Here is a 21,112-nt window from a genome sequence, read left to right on the forward strand (position 1 = left end):
TTTTAAGAAGAAAAATAAAGTGGACTGCCATGTAGCGATCATTCTGTCAAAGCAATTCAGTCTTATTTCATTAGCTCTGTCCTCCCCTCCCTTTTTGATTGTGGAGTATTTAAAGGACTATTTTATATATTCATATCATTTCACCCATACTTAATTAAAAATGTGCCTTAATGGATGAAGATTTAAAAATATATACAGTATTGTGATCATATCCAACAAAAGAAACTATTAGTTCCTGATATAATTGGTCTAAGGCCTTGTGAGCCTCAGTACCACTAATATTTTGGGCCACATCATTCTTTATTGGGGGGGGTGGCAGCGCTGTCCTGTGCATTCTAAGAGGTTTACCAGCACTCACCAGTTGTGATAATAAAAAATGACTTAGACGTCCCCTGGAGATGGATGTGCCCAAGGGAGAGCCAGTGTCCAGCTAGCTTTGGTTTCGAAGTTCTCCTGGTGAGCCTGATCTTGGTCGGACCCGATGTTGGCCTTGTGTTTAAGTCAGCCAGAGGGCTTGTGAGGCAGGGATGTCCCCCACCGCATCCCCCAGTTTCTGCTCAGTGGAGCTAGGGTGGGGCCTCAAAATTTGTATTTCTACCAGTTCCCAGGCCCTGCTGATGGAGCCTGTGTGAGGACCACACCCTGAGAAGCACTGGTTTACTCTAGGGCCTTGATTAGATCCAGTTCCTTCTTTGGGCAAGAATACTTTATAGCTGCCGAATCCTATATCCTCTGTCTCAGGGGTCTTATAATGTCTGCTTGTTTTCTCTGTACTAATGCATGCTAGCCAGCTTTGCATCATTGTGACAAAATAACTGAGATAAGCAACTCATAAGGACAAAAGGTTTATTTTGATTCATAGCTTTGGAGATTCCAAGCCATGAGGCTTAGCTCCTTTGCTTTAGACCTTTGCAGACACACAGTACATCATGGTGGGGAGCTCGCAGAGACCTGTTCATCTCATGGCAGTCGGAAGCACGGGGAGTTGTCCCAGTATCCCTTTGAAGACACACTCCCAGTGACCTACCTTGCTTCTACCAGACCCTACCACCTAAAAGTTCCAGCACCTACCAATTGGACCACAGGCTAGAGACCAAGTCATCAACACATGAGGCTTTAGGGGATGTTCAAGATCCAGATCATAGCAGGATGTTATAGTTGGCCTGGGTTTAGGGGGCGCAGCCCTCATGCTTCCATCGTAAAGTCTGCATTGGCTTTTCACCTTGTGCTTTTAAGAAAGCCACTGATTACTGTTGTCTGGATTCATTATTTAGTTAGAGCTTGCAAATGGCCCTATCATATTCTTGTCATTCTTTTTGCTTTTATAATGGAATTGCATTTTCCCAAGTTCTTGCTCCCCTTTCTTGTTAAAACTGGTGGTGAGGTAGGTAGACATGGTGTTGTCTCAGCTGCTTACTCGCACTCTCTGTCTGCAGGATGAAGTCGCCCACACAGTCACCGAGAGTCGAGTCCTCCAGAACACCAGGCACCCCTTCCTCACTGTGAGTCTCACTTGCCTTCTCAGGCAGTGGGGGCCTTCACTTCAGGCCAGCACACTTGGGCAGAATTTGGGGAAAAAGCATAGCCTTGGTACAGGTCAGGCGGATGAGGCAGGCTGCCACTGCCTCCCCATATTGCCTGAACCAAGCACTGGGGTGGTATCGTTTTCATAGACGGTGAGTTCATGTAGGCACCTTAAGGGACCCGAGAAATCACCTGACAGGACAGCCCCAGGAGAGCTGTCTCTGTGAGTGAGGGGTGCTTAGCCCACCTTGGCCAAGTGGGAAGATATTTTTGTTTTGTTTTGATTTTAATTAATTAATTTTTTCTGGTACTGGGGATTGAACTCAGGACTTTGCACTTGTGAGGCAGGTGTGGAACCACTGAGCTAAATCCCTGGCCCTGTTTTGTTTTGATTTTTTTTTTTTTTTTTTTTGGTACTAAGGATTGAACTTGGGTCCTTGTGTTTGTGCAGCAGGCGGCAAAACCACTGAGTTAAATCTCTGGCCCTGTTTTGATTTTTAAAGTACCATGATGTGCTATTCTTGTATCTCCTGTCAACTTAGGCCAGGTGGTTACCTCTTTGGAGTATCTGCTGGGCTGCTGTCTCCATCAGGGCTGGTGGCTATCACCTCAATGGGCTAGATTGAGGGTAGCTGATGTGCCTTTTTTTTTTTTTTAACTGGAGATTGAATCCAAAGCCTTGCACTGAGCTACATCCTTGGTCCTTTTAATTTTTTTTTTTCTGAGACTTGCTAAGCTGCCCAGCCTGGGCTCAAACTTGTGATCCTCTTGCCTCTGCCTAACAAGTTGCTGGGGTTACAGGTGTGCACCACCAGGCCCAGCTATATGTGCCATTTCTTTAGTTCAGTTGCTGATCAGGTATCCTATTAAGCTGTAACATTTGTTCAGATGAGATCTACCAGTGCACCTCAGGGTGTAGTACAAGGCACTATAGAGCTGTAACAGGGGTTTCCTGAGGGCCTCTGAAGAATACTCCTCCCTAGAGCACAGTTTGGGAACTAAACTACTCTTTGTTTTTTTTTGTACTGGGGATCAAACTCAGGACCTTGCACTTGCGAGGCAGGCGCAGTACCACTGAGCTAAATCCCCAGCCCTAAACTACTCTTTGTTGGTTGACAGTTTGTCTGTCCTGTCTTTGAAGTCGGTTTCTAAACCATTGATTGCCACAGCCAGCCACAGCATGTGTGTGTGTGTGTGTGTGTATGCACTCAGGAGACAGCATTTAGTATATTTTACTGTTAAAAAGAGAAGTCATAGTTCTGGTTTCTCCCCAGCTGTGCCTGGAAGTTGAACCCATCTGCTGCACTCCCATGGCTCCTGGCTGGGGTGGGGAGTAGGGGTGTCTGTGTGGAGAATCCGGGCAGAGCCCTCTCCTTCCCTATGTCTGACCCCAGTGCCCTCCTGCCCTCATTCTGCAGGCACTGAAGTATGCCTTCCAGACCCATGACCGCCTGTGCTTCGTGATGGAGTATGCCAATGGCGGGGAGGTGAGCAGTAGCCACCTGGCCTGACTTAGTTGGTGTCTCTTTGTGGGGGTTAGGGGGCTGCCTTCGATGGAAGGGCTGGAGGGAGGCTTAGTGAATGTCTTAGTTACTTTTCTCTCATTGCTGAGACAAAATACCCGACATCCCACGTTAAAGGGGGAAAGGTTTATTTAGCTCACAGTTTATAGAGGTTTCAGTCTATAATCGTCTGGCTTCAAGGCAGGGTAGTATCGCAGAAGAGAAACAGTTCATAGTGGGCAGAAGGTAGCAGAGCAACAAGGGACAACCACAGCTCTTTCCCTTATATCTTATCCAGGCTATTTAGGGCAGGTACCACTCACACCCGTAACCCTAGTGCCCTTGAGCCTAGCATTGCACCATGAATCAATCCCAGTGTCACACACTGTAGATCCAGCCACCTCTGAAAAAGCCTCACCTATGACTACATGAGGTTTTGAGGGGACATCTAGACACAGCCCTAACAGTGAATAACAAGTCCCAGCCCCCTGCCCTGCTCTCTGAAGTAGGTGGCATCATCTCTATTTCGTAGGCGGAGGAAGTGAGACTCAGGAGGCTAAGAGGCTTGCCAGGATCACACAGCTAGTGAACAAGTTGTTGAAGGGAGGGTCCAAACCGGGTCCAGAAAGGCGTGGAGAGAGGCTGTGGGGGTACTTAGGTGACTGGGCGGAAGGATGTTCCTAGAGACTCTGAAGAAAGCACGCAAGTGTTAAAGTCGGCCAGCCCTCTGGTCCCTGGGTCCTCCCCCTCCTTGTATAGATAAATGTCCCCTGTCTCCTTGTCACCCACTTGACCCTCACCGTCTTCTCTGCATGTAGATGGACTTACTGGACTGGCTCATTTGTTTGCTTCATTTGATTTGGTCTTGCTCACAGTTTATTGTCTCTTGCTCATGACTTGTGTTTCTCCTTGCTTTCCTGCTGTTACTCCCTCCTTCACCTGTCCCTTCATCCTGTCGCCCAGAGCCTCTTGTTGGCACTTACTGGCTGTTGTCACTCTTCATCCGCTGCCCTTTTTTCTTCCTTCCTATGAGCACTTCTCAACTCACTGTCCCTTACTCAGTTCCCATGGCGCCATGTCACAGAGCTGGTGGTGGGGCGCAGGGCCCAAGGGCGCAGGGCTGTGACCTCCTCCCCACCCTCCCTGCAGCTCTTCTTCCACCTGTCCCGGGAACGAGTCTTCACGGAGGACCGGGCACGGTTTTATGGTGCAGAGATTGTCTCGGCTCTCGAGTACTTGCACTCACGGGACGTGGTGTACCGAGACATCAAGGTGAGCAGGTGGCTGGGGTGAGGGGGGTGCAAGCATACGTGGGGTCCAAGGCGGCACACTTGTGGGATTCACACCAAGGAGTCAGCCTGTGGTTCCGCAGCAAGGACTTTTCCAAACCCCCTGTGAGCAGTCCCAGCTTTGGTGGGAGTGTCTATTAGCACAAGCTGTATATTTTTTAAAAATATTTTTAGGGTGTTTTGAGACAAGATCTAGCTATGTAGTCCAGGCTGGCCTGGGACTCACAGTGTCCAGCTTTCTCCAGTGCTGGGATAAAGGCATATACTATGACAGGGTTTTGCTTTGTAGTTCAGGCTGGCCCTAAACTCACTATGTAACTCAGGCTGGCCTCAAACTCGTGGTGATCCTCCTGCCTCAGCCTCCTAAGTGTTGGGATTACAGGTGTGTGCCACCACACCTGGCTGCACAAACCCTTTAGAAGGTAGCAAGGCAGGCCGGGGATTTAGCTCAGTGGTTCTGCCGCCTGCCTTGCAAGCACAAAGACCTGAGTTCAACCCCCGGTACCAAAAAAAAAAAGAAGGTAGCAAGGCAGTGTCCACTACAGCAGAACAGCTGTGCTTACCTCGGCATGTGTGCACACTGCTTGGGGCAGTACTGTTCACACAAGCCCAGACGTCCCTGCCAGAGCATGGCCAGACACGTGTGTTTTTCCCATGGAGGATGCCAGGCAGCCAAAAGAGAACAAACCACAGCTACTCAGCAGTATGGGCAGACCTCATAGGATAGTGTTACGGGGAAAAGCCAGAACAGATGAGGTGGATCCAGTGTTTACAGATACACATGTCAGTGTTAAAAACTTACAGAAAGAAAGGACTGAGGATGTGGCTCAGTGGTGGAGCATTTGCCTGGCATGCAGGAGGCCCTGGGTCCATCCCCAGCATGACAAAGGAAAAAAATCTGCAAAGAAAAGCAAGGAATTAAGTTACTTCTGAGGTGGGGAGATGTCTGATAACTAGGAAGGAGCACATAGACGTCTCAGGGATCTCCTGATGTTATTTCTTGGCCTGGTGGAAGTTACACAAAGGGAATACTACATTGTCCATTTGTTTTATGTTTTTTGTTCTTCCTGGTATCTGTTTCATAATTAAAAGAAAAACGTTTAGAATGAGATACAAGGATAGTGCCCTTAGTGGTGCTAGACTTTAAGAAATTGTAGCCCACAATGGGGACAGCAGCTGGGGCAGGGCCTGGCTCTGCCATCCACCCTTGGGTGGTGCCCAGAGGACAGGGTAGTGTTGGGTCTGGCCTTCCTCTGAGCTCCAGAGGGTGGCGGTGCTATTCCCTTGCACACGCTGTGGCTGTTCTAGCCCCAGGGAAGTTGATGCCCAGGAGCCCTTTGCATGACAACTAACATCTCAGGCCACAGCCCCTTAGAGGGAAGGGCTGGGGTGACAGGGAGCCCTGGGAGGCATGTATCTCATATACTGACTTTTCCTGCAGCTGGAAAACCTCATGCTGGACAAAGATGGCCACATCAAGATTACTGACTTTGGCCTGTGCAAAGAGGGCATCAGTGATGGGGCCACCATGAAAACCTTCTGTGGGACCCCGGAGTACCTGGCGCCTGAGGTGCCTGGGGCTGGGGCACAGGAACATGTAGGCCAAGGGCGGAGGGCCCCGCAGACCCACGTCCTTCCTCTCTTGGGCCCTCAGAGGGCACAGCTGTGACCTCACACCTCCCCCTGCTGCCCCTGCCCGTGGGCCTGGCCACTCACTGCTCCCACCCTTCAGGTACTGGAGGACAACGACTACGGCCGTGCAGTGGACTGGTGGGGACTGGGCGTGGTCATGTATGAGATGATGTGTGGTCGCCTGCCCTTCTACAACCAGGACCATGAGCGCCTCTTCGAGCTTATCCTCATGGAGGAAATCCGTTTCCCTCGCACACTTGGCCCTGAGGCCAAGTCCCTGCTGGCCGGGCTGCTGAAGAAGGACCCCAAGCAGAGGTGAGGGCTGCTGTCTGCTCCATCCAGCTCAGTGCCCTTGCTGCCACTGTCCCTCAGCCTGGAGGCCATAGTACCCACAGGAACACTCCCCATGGGGTCGAAGTACATGTTGTCCCTTGTGGGCCCCCAGTGGTCCCTACAGGTGGCACTTGGAGGATACTTTCACATTCCGGGCCAGTCCTTGGCACTGCCTACACTGTGGTGATTCATGGAGACATTGAGGTACAGGGGATCACTGTGCCTGGCCTAAGCTATATGCAGCTGAGCCAGGATATGAATCAGTCATTTTCCAAACCTGCCCTGTTACCTCCCTTTCTGGACTCAGGGTGAGGGCAGGCTGCGAGTCCACATGGGTCCTACACTTGATCTTAGCCAAAAGGCCAAGAAGCGATGACACATGGGTCCTGATTACTGTCTCCCTGCTGTGACACTGGGCCCGTGAGCTCCCTCCCTTGAGCCTCCTCCCCCAGCTGTGAAGTGGTGGTTTGTGGCCAGGACACAATCCTTAAGGCTGTGCAGGGCCTGCATGTCACAGGCGCAAGCCTTCACACCAGAAGCCCAGATCCTGACTGCTGTGGGTGGTGGGTGCTGATGGCTATCTCTGCCCAGGCTCGGTGGGGGGCCCAGTGACGCCAAGGAGGTCATGGAGCACAGGTTCTTCCTCAGCATCAACTGGCAAGATGTGGTACAAAAGAAGGTGAGCCCCCTCCCCTGCCCCAGCAGGAGCTCCAGGGGCCTGGTGGATCCCTGGTGACCTGGCTTGAGGTCTGTCCTCAGGGTCCCTGAGCATGTGCTCCTGTCCTCTGTAGCTGCTGCCGCCCTTCAAACCTCAGGTCACTTCTGAGGTTGACACGAGGTACTTTGATGATGAGTTCACTGCCCAGTCCATCACAATCACACCCCCGGACCGCTGTGAGTGTTGGGCCACGAGGCCACTGGGCCTGGCTTGGGGGTGGAGCGGTGGGGTCTGCGGTGGACCCAGATCCCCAGGAGGACCCTACCAGGCATCCTCTCTGCATCTAGGAAGTTTGTCTAAGACCTGCTTATAGGGCTATTTGCTGTTGGGCCTGGGGAGGGTCACCACAGCGCATTCCAGACCCTGGACAGAGCTCTGGCAGGAGATGCCAGTTGTGGGGCTAGATTGGTTTTTTGAATCTCCAGTTGTCTTGTGTTCTTACTGTGAGCCCACCCAAGCTGGGCTGGAAACAGCAGTGACCAGACCAGCCCTGGGCCCTGCCCTTGGGGAGCTCCCAGTCCAGGTTGGGGGAACAGCCCAGAGTGGTCAGGGCTTGTGTAGGATCTCGGGAATCTGGGGAAGAGCAGAGGGAATGCCTGAAGCAGGATGTCAGCCAGGATGAATTCCTGGGAGTGCAGTGTAGGGAGATCTTTGTAGTCAGGGGACAGGCTGCAGTCAGGACAGAGGGGCTGAAGCAGGAAAGAGGGTGTAGGGTCAGAGTGGAAAAAAGATCTCAGGGGGCCACAAAGGGGAATGAGGACCTTTTTTTTCTTTGCACTGAGCTAAATCCCCAGCCCTTTATTTTTATTTTTTGGTACCGGGGATCGAACTCAGGACCTTATGCTTGCGAGGCAGGCAGCGGAACCACTGAGCTAAATCCCTGGCCCTCCCAGCCCTTTATTTTTGAGACAGGGTCTCATTGAGTCATAAAATTGTCCAGGCTGAACTTGCTATCTTCCTTCCTCAACCTTTCAGAGGGCTGGGATTTTTTTAAAAACTTACTTCTTTCCTTTATATATTTTTTTTATTGGTACACTTTAGATATACATAATGATAACATTCATCATAGAGACTTTGTACCTGTACATGATATATCTTGCTTTTTTTTCCCATTCCCCTCCCCTCCCTTCAACCCCTCTTCCCTCATTTTCAAAAGCTTTCTTTTTTTCCTTCTATTCTCTTTTTTTTCTTGGCCCCCCTCCTCATTTGAACATTTTCCTAGAGGGTTAGGATTATAGGCATGTGCCATCATGCCTGGCTGAGTGGGATCTTTCCCATGGGAAGCTGTGGAAGGGTTTTGTGCAAAGGGATAGGGCTGAGAAAGTTCTTTGGCTCTGTGTGGAAGGTGGAGTAGTGAAGTGAGCAGGCCAGGGCAGGGCCCTCAGCTGGAGAAGTCTAAGCTAGACCCTGGTGGTGGTATGGGGATGGGAGGAGGAGAAGAGAGAAGGGACATCTCGGAGGCTGGGTGGGCGTGCAGAGCATCCCAAACGAGCCTGCCTGAGGCTGGCCTGGGAGGCGGGCTGTGGTTGGGGGGCTCCTTCGGGAAAGAGGCTGCTGAGCCTTCCCTGTCCCGTTCTCATGGGAAGTCCTTGCTGGCTGAGGGCTCGTCCCATGGTCCCATTGCAGCTCTTTCCAAGGGGGGTTCTTTAGGGAGTCTGGTGGGGTGGCCCTGGCCCTCTACGGGCCAGTCACCCCATTCCACCTCCACCTGACCCCACAGATGACAGCCTGGGCTCGCTGGAGCTGGACCAGCGGACGCACTTCCCCCAGTTCTCTTATTCGGCCAGCATCCGTGAGTGAGCAGCCTTCCATCACCACAGGACACACCCACGGTCGCCGTCCACCGCCTGGGTGGCTTTTTAAAAAAAACTTTTTATTTTGCCTTTTTGGGTTTGTGTTCCCATCCCTTACCCCCTCCCATTTTCCAGTCTCTCCTTCAGTCCTTGCCTGTTCCCCTAGTGCGCTCTCACAGCCTTCACCACCAGCCTCCCCTTTGTGTCCGGACCAGTGTTGGAGGACTGTCCACCTCCCGCCCCAGGATGGGCTACTGGGAGGATGGAGAGATTCAGGTTTTTAATCAACACCAGCCCCAGTGGGGGCAAAACGTGGAGCTGTGGGGCTGGCTTGGATTTCAGGCTGAGCACCCATGGGCGGCTGCCTACGCTGCTGCTTCTGGATGGAGGCTGCTTCCGGACGGCCCCAGGAGACAGTGTCCATGGCCTTCCGCTTCCTATCGCCTGGCTCAAGGGCCTCAGTTCACCAGTGCCACCCCACTGGGGGCAAAAAAAGCAATAATGTCCAGGGACAGGCAGGGGGCCTTTGGAAGCTATGGGACCAGGGGGTTGGGACTCCTTGGACCTATGTTGTAGGGAACCAGGAAGGGGGCTTGCCCTCCCCCTCACCCCCCAGCTGCTCTCCTGACCTGTGGGTGAGGCAGGAGAACTTTGGGGGCAGCCTGTCTGCCCCATGCCCAGCCCCGTGCCTTACCAGGGCTTCCAGCTGGCCTTACCTCCCGCTGGACCCCGAGCCTGGTCCCAGCCCCTCGGAGGGTGAGGCTAGGGTCCCCCCTTCTTTCTGTCTGGGGCAGAGGGCCACCAGCCTCAACTGTTACACATCTCTCACAGAGACAGTATTGGGCCCGGTGGACTCGAGTCAAGGAGGGAGTGGGGTGGGCATCTCTGGTACGCACTGGGATGGGGGAGCCTCTGAAAACAGGGTCTCAGGCCCCCTCACTCCCTCCTGGTCTCCAGGGCCCACGTTCCGAAGCCTTAAGGTGAACATGAGCGAGAGTCTATATCTGTGCTGTGGGCACATGTGTATGTGCCGTGGACTGAGTCGTGGGCATCCCTGCTTCTGGGATGCAGACACACATGGCTGTGTGTGCACGTGTGTGAGGGCAGCGTGTCCAAGCCCTCGAGTGTGTGTGGTGTGTGTGGGCTCGGGCCCCACCTTGGCCCGGGTGCTTCATCCTGTTGGGGGGGAGTGGGCGCCTGGACCCACTTGCTGCCCTGCCCCCTCCCCCTCTCCTCAATGTCTTGGGGTGTTTGGAATTTAGTTTTTGTGATTTTGATCTCCCTGTCCCACCTCCCCAGTTCTCAGAAAGGCATGTGGGGGGTAGGGGTGGTTTGGGTCTGGGGGCTCCTTTTTCCTTTCTGTGTGTGTATGTGGTTTATCTGACAACTCTTTCCACTCCCCACCGGCCTTATTCCCTGTATTTGTTCGGTACAAGCAATAAAGACACTCATTTGAGAACAGGGCCAGCCTGCACTTACGCCAGCCCCTGCCTGGCCTTGCCATGGTTCTGGAGTCCACCGGGGGCACCAGCACCGTCCAGCCTCTCCCTTGTTCTGTTCTGAGGGCCCTGCTGAGCCAAGGGGAGGGAGCAGGGGAGGTGGGCAGGCAGGGTCTGGGCCCAGGCTGAAGAGTGCGAGGTTGTGAGGTGGAAACTGCTGGGAGTTCAGGAAGGTTCCTCAGGCCTAGGCCAGAGACCATTCCAGGGTCACAGATGCTGCTCAGGCTGGAGGAGCCAGGTGGAGGGGCAGGCGGGTTGGGTGGCCCCTAATGAGGGTGTGTGTGGTGGTGAGGCCCTGGAGCTGAGCGAGAGGGCATGGCTCTTCTCACGTGGCCATTGAGCCCTAGAATGAGACTTTACTGCCGCAGCCCCCTCTACACCAGAGCCTTGAGGTCCCCGAATCTGTGGTGTGTTGATGGTATTTGTGGTTGCCATCAGCCAGGAGCACTTGAGCCTTTGGTTATGGCTGCTCCCAGCTGTGGGTCTGACCACCATGCCCCTTTAGCTGGAGGTTGGGACTGCCATCCTCATGTCCCCATGTCCCCATCTCCCCATCTCCCCATCTCTCCATCTCCCCATCTCCTTGCCTGGGTCACGGAGCCGAGCCATCTGGCCGCAGTGGGTTCATGCTCTCCCAGGCCCAGAGATCATATCAGGAAGAGAGCCTGGCAGAGTTGAATCCTTTGCAGGTCTTGCCGGGCGTGAGGGCTTCACAGGCCCAGGGTTGGAAGTTTTAAGTGTGAGAGTCGAGGGAAAGTTGAGTCCAATTCATGGAATCTGCAACATCCACAGTGAAGGCTCTTGTGCTGCGGGTGGTGGCTGCTTTTCTAACTTTTTACGGACCTTATTGTCTTTATTTACTAATGGGTGCTGTATGCAGGGATTCACAGAGGCCTGTAAAGAAAAGCTGTTTGCTCTTCCCTCTGGTCCCAGCCCAAGGGACCAGAGGGATATGGACAGTTTGCTCTCCCATCACAGTGTGGCTCACTGAGATCTCCCGGTGTGGGTACATTCCTGTCTACCTCGTGCTTTTAGTCTCTCAAGCTGCATGGGCAGGTCACTGCTTCTCTTAGTGGGACATGTATCCTTAGATGTACTGGTGCTTCTTAGTTTGAGGTGAAGAGTTTTAATAAATTCAACCAATTAAAATTTATTGATCTGCCTTTTGTGGTTTCCATTTTAAACATGTCATACGGTGTGTGTGTGTGTGTGTGTGTGTGTGTGTGTGTGTGTGTGTGTAGAAATGCAAATGTATAAAAAAGAGTGAAAATCACCCCAGGCCCCAGGGCCTTAAGTTCACACTTCTGTGGTGGCTTAAAAAGGTTACTCCCTCCTTTCTGCGTCACTTTCCTTCCAGGTACTGCCTGCCCCCACTGACAGCACTGAGGTTGCCTGAGCTTTACCTCTGCACTCTGAGGAGCTCCTGGTGATTGTTGCTAGCTTTCCAGCTGTTCCCCAAAGCTCTGAGGGGTCGGTGCTGACTCAGCTGCCCCTTCCTAGGCATTTACTTGGGTTTCAGGGTTTTATTTCTGTTTTCTGCTACCAGCAGTGCTGTCATAAACCTTAAGGACCCATCTTCGTTTGTGCTTTCATATTTGTGGCCTACATCCCAGGATTTTAATATGTGTCAGATAGCTTTCCAAAAAAGTATAGTGATTCACATATTTAAAAATTTGAAATAACTGCAGACTCGCAGGAAACTTTCAGAAATGGCACTAAGATGATTCTAAGGCTGGGGTGGGAAATAACTACGGTGGACCTAGAGCATCTAGTAGTGCCCAACAGGGCAACCTGCTTGACCCTGGAGGGCTGGGGTGGGGCTCATGTGCTCAGGGTGTGAAGCCACAAAGCTCTCCACCAGTGGGGCTGTGCCCGAGGGACACAGGAGCCAAGGAGAAGAGCTCCCAGTGGCAAAGGCTAAAAACACAAGCAATAAAATATGGCAGTGGAGGATTTTCCCCAAAGTATGAAATAAATGAATTTGTACTGGAAAGTGGTAATGGGAAGAGCAGGTGTGGGGTGTGCAGGATGGGGGCTCCTCCAGAGTACAGAATGGAGAAGTGGAAGTAGTCATTTTCGAGAGACCTGACAAATGCATCAGCCAGGGGGTGAAGTTCAACATCAACAGTAAATCACATTGACAGTATGTACTGCTGATTGGATGCCATTAGGGTGGCACTTGACCTATGTGGTCTTCCTCCCCAGAATACTTGGCCCCAGTCTAGCCAAGGGAAAGGGGACTCCAGGCAGACCCCAGATGAGGAGCATTGTACAGAAGACCTGAAACCGTCAAGGTCATTAAAAAAAGGAAAGACAGACACTGGCAGAGCCAAGAGAAACCAAGGAGAGAGGACTAAATGTGGTTCTCTGGATAGGATCCTGGGACAGAAAAGGCAGGGCAAAGGTCAAGAAGCCTGAGTAGGCCTGGGCTTCACTTGACAGTGGATCAGAATTGGTTCTGTAATTCTGACAAATGTGCCTCACTCAGGTCTTAGTAGGGGGCACAGTGTGGGATAGATGGGAACTGTACTATCTTTGAAGCTTTCTGTAAGTCCCAGCGTTTTGTTTTTTGTTTTGGTACTGGGGATCGAACTTGGGACTTTGCGCTTGCGAGGCAGGCGGCGCCACCACTGAGCTAAGTTACTGGCCCAAGTCCCAACAATTGTGTGTAAAAATAACAAAATGGGGCTGGGCCTGTAGCTCAGTGGCAAAGTGCTTGCCTAGCATGTACAAGTTCCTAGGTTCCATCCCAGTATGGGGGAAAAAAAAATCCTTCACATAGGTTCCTCATAACATTTTCTTAATTGACAACATTTGCATTTCATAGTGTTTTATATCTTTCACCTTTCCTCCCCGCCTTCATATACATTTATCCATCCCGAAACAATACTGTCTTCCACACCTGAGGTCCAGTTACCAGGGTCATAAAGCCAACACCTACACCATACTCCTCTACAGACCTTAGTCACATTTTACTTAACACAAGTAACATCTGTATATTAAAAACTACCCTTTTGGCTAAGGGCTCAGCCCAGGTGCTCACAATGGATCTGGCTGTCGGGTAGGAAACTCACAGGACAGTTACTTTGCAGGTTGTTCCTGCATCAGGACTTCTTGCCTGCTGTGTCTCTGTGTCTTCAAGCTATTTTTGGCAGAATTTTCACCAGTGACAACTGCCCCCTGCCCCGCGCCTGTCCCAGTCAACCTGTGAGGCAGACAGTGCATGGTGACATCTGCCCCTGCAGTGGCCATGGCTGATCCCTTGCAGGTTAGGTTTCTACCCTGTAGGGGCCAGAGAGACCAGGGTTTCTCCAGTGGAGTGAGGGTGAGAACAGATGGGAGCCAGGTAAGAGAAGCATCTGGGGCCAAGGTAAGCTTGACAGGAAGCCACTGGCCCAGCATCGTTCTGCTCACCTTTCCAGCTGCACTGACCTCTCAGTGCAAATACCAAGTGTTTCCTACCTCTGGACCTCTGCTCATTCATTTCCTTCCACTTGGGACAGTATCCCCTCTGCAGTCCTGGCACTTTCTCAGGTTTCATCTTAAGTGTCATTGTCTCACAAAGACCCTCATGGACCAACGTCTCTAAATTATGTCTACCCCATTCAGTCATTCATTCAACAAACTTTATTGAACATCTACCATGCCACCCTCTGTTATAGGCAGTGGAGGAAGAAGACAAAAAGCTCTGTCCTCATGGGTCTCACATTCAAGTCAAGAGGGGGACAGTCATACATGCTTGGTTACAAAGCCGTTAAGTGCTAAGGACAGAGTAAGTGCAGAGATGAGAACAGGACATCCTTAGGACAAAGATTGCCTTTCTGTGGGGAGGGTAACATCTGAGTAAATACCTGAAAGGAGGGTTGGGAAGGAAACTATCTGCGGGAAGAGCATACAGTAGCAGGCAGAGGAAGAGCCAGTGCAAAGGTCTTGGGGGTAGGAGTGTATCTGGTGTGGGTAAGGAGGAGCTAGGAAGCCATGTGATGGAGGGGAGAGGGTGGGGTCAGGGTAGAGGAGCTCAGGTTTGTGTGTGTGGCGGAGACACATAAGACGTCCTAGGCCTTCAATTACCACCCCCCACCCCCCCTTAATCGGGAACTGAACCAAGAACTTCGCACTGAGCTATATTCCCAGCCCTTTTTAAAAATTTAAGACAGGGTCTTGCTAAGTTGCCTGGGCTGGCCTTGAACCAGTGATCTTCCTACCTCATCCTCCCAGAGTGCTGGGATTACAGATGTGCATCCACCGCACCAGCCCAGGGCCTTCACCTTAAAGGATATGGGAACCCAGATGGTGTTCTGATGGGAGGAAGGTGCGACTTGACTCAGGTGTGCACTGGACCCCTCCGCCTGCACGTGGGGACCAGGCTTGGGGCTGGGAGCAGGGAGAACAACCCGAGGCCACTGCGCTGGTCCAGACTGATCTTGGTGATTTATCCCAGTCACTGTCTCAGTCACTGTGGGCTCGGTCAAGGTAAGTGATCCAGTGCACAGGGGCCTGCCCTAAATACTCGTTACATGATTTATAGCTCTGACGTCTTGAGCTTTTTGGTTTTTATTTTACTGTGTCAGGCTCTGATACAATTAAATGCTGAACACAACACAGTCTTCTAAAATCCTCAGGACAACCCTATTGGCTAAATTTTGAAACAACTCCTATGTTAGGATTGAGAAAGGTGAAACAGAGGCCTCTTCTAGGCGCCAGGACAAGAATTTGGCTGATTTAGGGGGCCGGGAGGAGGCGAGGGGGCCGACCTGCCTGCTTGCGCAACATTCACCTTTGCATTTGCGCCTGCCCAGGCGAAGCCAGCGCGGTGCGCGGGAGCTCAGTGCGCATGCGCCCAGGCGCGTTCAAAGCGCCCGGAGTGCGTCCCTCCCTCCTGCTGCAAGCGTCGGGTCCTGGCTTCGCGCACGACGCCGGGCTGGAGAATGCTGGTGAGAGACGGGCCAGGGCGCTCCCGGCCCGGTTCGGGTCTCTCTTCAGGCACTGACTCCCAGCCCCTCTCCCTTACAGGGTCCCTCTTCCTCCTTCAACCCAAAGTCTCCGAGCGCCTCAGTCGCCGACGGCGTCGCGGCGGGCATGAGTGTCTCCCCTGGACGCCGGGAGAGGCCCCCACAGCCTTGCGCGCCGCCAGGGCTAGAGGAGGCTCTGAGTGCGCTGGGGTTGGAGGGAGAACGAGAGTATGCTGGGGACATCTTCGCTGAGGTCATGGTGAGCGGCAACCCTGGTGCCAGCCCTGGGGAGCAGCTCGCCCAACAGCCACTCAGCAAGCCCTTCCTCTCCCATTGCCAGCTGGCTCCCTTCCCTACCCGCATCTTCCAGACCTTTCTTCCTGCTACTACCATACTGGGGATTGAACCCAGACCATTCACTAACTACACCCCCAGCTCTTGCAAAGCCACTGAGTTGCCATGGCTGGGCTCAAACTCGAAATCCTCCTGCCTCAGCCCTCCAGAGTGCTGGGATTGCAGGCTTGTGCCACTGCCCAGCTTTCTGGGCTTTTCTATTTTCCCCTACTCAGTGAAATGCCATTTCCCACGGATTCCAGGGTGTCTGGAGCTCTCCCTTTGGTATTTCACAGTCCCTTGTATTTGTGCCTCATATTTATTCCTTTAAGAAACAGCAATATAACAGGCTCTTGAGCATGTCTTAGGCCCTGGAGCTGCTACAAGTATCTGTCTTCATTTTAGGGAGACAAGCAGATATATCCTTTATTACAGAAGGTCACAAAGGCCAAAAATTAGGCCATGGTAGTCCTCAGACATCTGCCTCAAGAGACGCTGACGACCCACATCTGCCAGTGCCTCTCCTGGGCTGGGGTCTCTTTGGGGACCTGAGACTAACTTGTGCTCCCGGAAGTCTGTACCCTCGCTAAGAGCAAACAGACCAAACAGAGGGAGACCCAGGGTAACAGAGTGAAGATAAAATGAGGGGACACAGAGAGATGGAGTGGAGAGTATCAAAAGGAGATTTTAGTAGAGACCTGAATGAGAAAGCATGTGGAAGAACAAAGGAAGGATCGGTTCAGGTTGAGAGAACGCTTAGTAGAAAGGCTCTGGGGCAAGAATGAACTTAGCACTGGTGTGGCTGAAATGTGGACTGTAAAGTGAGAGGGAAGTGGTGACATTGGATTAGGGACAGGGCCTGAGAGCGTCTGAGAGGAATTAGGATTTCCCGCTAAGGGTACTGGGGACCATGGAAGACTTTTAAACTAGGGAGTTCCTTGGTTAGACCTTTCTTTGCATAGACTGCTACCAGGTGCTCCTAAGGGAAGGGGCCAAGGGTTGGTGACAAGAGTGGAATTTGGAAATCCAGAGCCAGGGGATGCCCAGGGGGCCACACAGTGGAGAGGTGGGTAGGGAGGCATCCAGAACAAAGTCCGAGGTCCGGCGACAGGGAGGCAGAACACAGCTGGAGGCCAGTTTGACTGTGGCACTGGGGAGACGTCCAACTGTCGGGAGGAGGCTGTTGCACCCAGGGCTGGAGCTGAAGAGAGGACCGAGGCACAGGTGTGGAGAGTGAGGCGGTACTTGCCCACCCCCAGGTGTGCCGCGCGCTGCCCGGGAGGGCCCTGCCCCGCACCGTGACTCCGGAGATGCGCGCCCTAGTGGTGGACTGGCTGGTCCAGGTGCACGTAAGTACCGGGGAGAGTGAGGAGCACCTATGTCGCCGCCTGGGATCCCGGTGGTGGTGGTCACCCGTACCCCTCCCCAGGAGTACCTGGGCCTGGCGGGGGACACGCTTTACCTGGCCGTGCACCTGCTCGATTCCTACCTGCGCGCGGGCCGAGTGCGCCTACGCCGCCTGCAGCTGCTGGGCGTGGCCTGTCTGTTCCTGGCGTGCAAAATGGAAGAGTGTGTGCTTCCCGAGGTACTTTCGGGGTGAGGGCGGGAGGGCGGAGCCCGGAGCCCGTGCTGCAGTCTCGGATTAAACTCCTACTGTGTGCCAAGTGCTTTACCGCCTACTTGGCAGCCCAACAAATCTGAGCTGGGGGTGCTAGTGTGTCCCTTTAACAGAGGAATAGGCCAGGCTTGGTGGCGCAGGCCTGTACTCCCACCTTTCTGGGTGACTGAGGCAGGAGGATCTCGAGTTCAGGCAGTTTAGCGACTCAACGAGACCCTGTTTCAAAATTAAAAATAAAAAAGGCCTGGAAATGTAGCACAGTTCGAAAGCCCTGGGTTAAATCCCCAGGACAGGGGTGGGGCAGGGCGGAAGGGAACAGAGGGGGAGACAGGCCCAGAGAGAGGATGACATTTGCCCCTTTGGGGCTTGGGCTCATTCTGGAATAGTCACAGTAGAAGCGTGCACGTGCATACACTCAGTCGCTTGTTGGAGCTGCCTGAGAAGCGGGTAATGTTATCTCGGTTTTGCGGATGAAGACGAAATGGAGGCAGAGAATTTAATGAACGTCCCATGTCACACAGTGAATAAACGGTGGGTCACACCAGGGATTCTTTCTGTGGAGCCCACGCTGCTCACGACTTCCAGACAAAAGTCAAAGCCCTCACTTTACGTAATAGTTAACTGAGGCCAGGAATTTGCACTGAGTCAACCCCAGGCTCTCTAGAGTAGGGAGTCTAAGGCTACCCCCCCCCCCCCCCCCCGCCCCCCCCGCCGCAGCCCGCCTCCCTCTGCCTCCTGAGCGCCGGCTCCTTCTCGAGGGCGGAACTGCTCCGAGCCGAGCGCCGCATCCTGAGCCGCCTGGACTTCCGGCTGCACCATCCCGGCCCGTTGCTCTGCCTGGGCCTGCTGGCCGCGCTGGCCGGGAGTCGCCCCCAGGTGCGCGAGGTGGGGTCGCGGGAGGCGGGCGGGGGGTGGGGGTGGCCTGAGGTTCACCCTGCCGTCCTGGCAGGTGGTGCTACTGGCCACCTACTTCTTGGAGCTGTCGTTGCTGGAGGCTGAGGCTGCGGAATGGGAGCCTGGTCGTCGAGCAGCTGCGGCTCTGAGCCTGGCACACCGTGTGCTCGACGGGGCGGACTCCAGGCCGGAGCCGGCGCTTTACAGGTACGGCCTGGTGTGTGCTGCTTCACGGAACCGCCCTTCCTGGTCGCCGACTTGACCATCTCGGAGGATGAGAGGCACCTAGACCTGATTTCTTGGGGTGTCTGCCTAGCCTAGAGGGTCCCATTCGCCTTTCCGGAGACAGGGGTAAGAGGATGGCCATGTCTGTGTGGACTTGGGGACTCTTAAGGAAGGTGAGGTATTCCAGGCTCCGAGGGCTGTGTTCCAGGTTTGAGGATGAGTTCCCCAGTTCCATAACTCTTTTCGGATGGGGGTCCCTTTAGCTGCTAGAGTAACCCTGTTAGCCGCACCGCTGGATAGCCAGGTGAATCATCTTTGCTCCCAGTTCGGGACTCCAGGATGGAGTGGATGTCTGCTGTCCTCGGTCCCACGCCTTCCCTTCCCGAGGGTCCAGCCCAGCCTCCCCCCCCCCCCGGGGGGGAATCGGGTGTCTGCCCCCCTCAGTGCACTCGAGGCACGACCTCCAGAAGGTCCTCGAGCTCCCCCCATTCCACGGGTCTACTCTGCCTTGAGCCTCCAGGCCCTTCCCTGCCTTCTTTTTTCCATCTCCTGGCCGCAGCCCCGCGGAGCTGGACCCCCTGGAGCCGTGCATGGTCCGTGCTGCCCTCCGGGGCCCCGCTCCAGGCCGCGCCGCAGTCTTCCTCAAGTACGCGCGGCCCCAGCGCCAGGGCACCAGTCTCGCTGCCGCCCTCCTGCTCCGCCACCCCCAGCCTGGGCCTCCGTGAGCGCTGAGGGCCACTCAGAAAACAAGTTCTCATTGTGTGTCGTCTCCTACCCTAATGAAATAAAAGAGTTTCTTTTATTCTGAGCGCTCTCTGTCCTGGTTGGTTGGATTCCGTTCACCTCTCGCTTTTGATGGGTCGCTTCTTAGGCCTCTTTCCTTCTGATTGGATGTTCTTACCAAGTCCCTTAATGATTTCTGGAGGATAAGATGCAAATTCTGAACTCCTCCTCGAGGGGGCAGTGGCGGACTTCCGCAGCGCTGTTCAAACTAGCAGTGAGATTCCTTCAGCATTGGGAAGAAACTGCAAGGGGTGGGAACTGTGGAGAACTAGTGTCCGCCTCAGGCATGGGGGATATTACTTCGATGTTGCCAACTTTTCACATTTTATTCAAGTGAATCTGGAAATGTTCAATTTCAGTAACATCTCAGTGTTTATATGTTGTCAACTAATTCAATATTTTTAGTGGTTGTACAAGCCAAACATGTCACCTGTGTGGCCCTGTGAAGAGAGATCCCTGATAATAAGAGTTTAATAAGTGGTGTCGGATTTACTTAGTCCCTGAAGTGCCCCCGTGTCAGTAGGTGTAGCATAGCACCGACCTCGCCGTGGGGTGTGGTAAGGATGTGATTTAACAAATGGGGAAGGGCTTAGGACAAGGGTGACATTTATCAGCTGTTGCAGAAGGGTTAGTGTGGCACTCTAGCAGGACTGTGAGGTACAGTTGTCCCCTGTTCAGCTTGCTACTTAGTAGGTCATTTAGTAAAAAACTTTCGTTATGAGTCAATAGATTTCTGTATTTTTCATTAAAAATAATTTGAAATAAAAATAATTCAAACACACCCAAGGCACAGAAAGGTGAGTGCACTGCTAGAAAATTCAAACTCAGGAATTTGAGCCTCCAAACCACCCAGGAGTTTTCAAGGTCAGACCCAGGGGCGGGGGGGAGACTCATTCTGCAAAAGCACTTTCCGGCAAAGCACAAGGTTCAGATGCAGATGCTGTTGGGATGGAAGGTGCTGGGTTCAGGTTCTGGCCTGCTGAGTCAGACCTGACTTGGAACCTCCAAGGAGAGGATGTGCCATGGAGGTGGGGGTGGGGATGGGGTCTGGAGACACAGGCTTGCTGCTTGTGGCCGAGACTCAAGTCAGGGTTGGGTTTGGGGGTAGGGAAAGGAGTAAAGCTCTTCACTACTTTCTTATTCAATGATTATATATAGATCCCGACTCAGAGCCAGGCTTTTGTGATCAAATAACTCTGAGTCTGATGGATGGTATGAAATCACCCATTAAAGCACCAGGCCCTGTGCTAAGTGCTTGGTTCATATAGTATACTTCAGTTCCTACCTCCCTCAGAGGTAGGCAAGGAAGTCAAAGTGCAGCAGGAGCAAGGAATCTGGCCATGATCCCACAGTGAAGGAGGCAGCTGAGGAGGATCGAAGGGCAGTCACCTCACTCACCCTCATCTCCCTCTCGTCTCCAAAGCCTCCCACATGTTTCTTTCTTTGAATATTCATTCATTATTGGGCTGCTTCCTCCGCAGTGTCCCTTGGGACTTGTGCGCTTCCCCATTGGCTTTCCCTTGAAGATGTGAGCTTGGTGAGGGCAAGAAACTTCTCTCTTGGTAGTAGAGTTACCCTCCTCTTGGAACCCATCACTCCCCACCTCAGCCTAGCACAGGGCCCCATTAGGCCCTCACAGCCTGTCATGTCCCTAACCCAGAACTCTCTGCCTGTATTTCCCAGGCGAGCCCACTTCGGGGTGTCACTGTTTGGTCACTGGTCTGTCTTCCCCCTGGATTGGAGGGCTCATCGAAGGTAGAGTCCAAAAGCCTCTCAGTCTTTATTGTGACCCAGACTCATCCAGAAGAGAGCTGGGCACAGAGGAAGTATTGGTTCAAAGTTGTTTTGTGGCATAAATACACGAACGAATTCCCAAGTCGATATTCCCAAGTCACCCATGTTACTGGCTGTGGAGTTCTAGGTCGGGTAAGTGAACTGCCCAGGTATCTAGTGAGACTATAAGAACAGGTTTGAATCTGGGCAGCTTGAGTCCATATCTTGTATTCTTATCCAAATG

General features: G+C 53.1%; 2 protein-coding genes across 11 annotated transcripts in view; both read left to right on the top strand.

The window, feature by feature from the left end:
* Akt2 (AKT serine/threonine kinase 2) overlaps window positions 1-11,443 on the top strand; it is a 55,644-nt gene extending 44,201 nt beyond the window's left edge. For all 10 annotated transcript variants that reach the window (XM_087209242.1, XM_087209250.1, XM_087209243.1 and 7 more), the window contains 8 exons: window positions 1,437-1,502; window positions 2,943-3,011; window positions 4,176-4,298; window positions 5,757-5,885; window positions 6,048-6,262; window positions 6,872-6,959; window positions 7,072-7,174; window positions 8,719-11,443. In XM_087209242.1, coding sequence (XP_087065368.1) covers window positions 1,437-1,502; window positions 2,943-3,011; window positions 4,176-4,298; window positions 5,757-5,885; window positions 6,048-6,262; window positions 6,872-6,959; window positions 7,072-7,174; window positions 8,719-8,798 — 873 coding nt within the window. In that variant the 3' untranslated portion in view covers window positions 8,799-11,443. The remainder of the gene's footprint in view (window positions 1-1,436; window positions 1,503-2,942; window positions 3,012-4,175; window positions 4,299-5,756; window positions 5,886-6,047; window positions 6,263-6,871; window positions 6,960-7,071; window positions 7,175-8,718) is intronic.
* Window positions 11,444-11,577: 134 nt separating this feature from the next.
* On the top strand, window positions 11,578-19,120 carry Ccnp (cyclin P). Its single transcript, XM_013069043.3, has 7 exons — window positions 11,578-15,224; window positions 15,304-15,501; window positions 16,835-16,924; window positions 17,005-17,160; window positions 17,911-18,069; window positions 18,143-18,294; window positions 18,872-19,120. The coding sequence occupies exons 1-7, from the start codon at window positions 15,219-15,221 to the stop codon at window positions 19,035-19,037; spliced, it is 927 nt and encodes a 308-aa protein (XP_012924497.1). The 5' UTR covers window positions 11,578-15,218; the 3' UTR covers window positions 19,038-19,120.
* The last annotated feature ends 1,992 nt before the right edge of the window (window positions 19,121-21,112 follow it).

This window comes from Heterocephalus glaber, unplaced genomic scaffold, assembly GCF_053883595.1.
Source record: "Heterocephalus glaber isolate CG9 unplaced genomic scaffold, H.glaber_assembly_v1.0 deba00001002, whole genome shotgun sequence".
NCBI lineage: Eukaryota > Metazoa > Chordata > Mammalia > Rodentia > Bathyergidae > Heterocephalus > Heterocephalus glaber.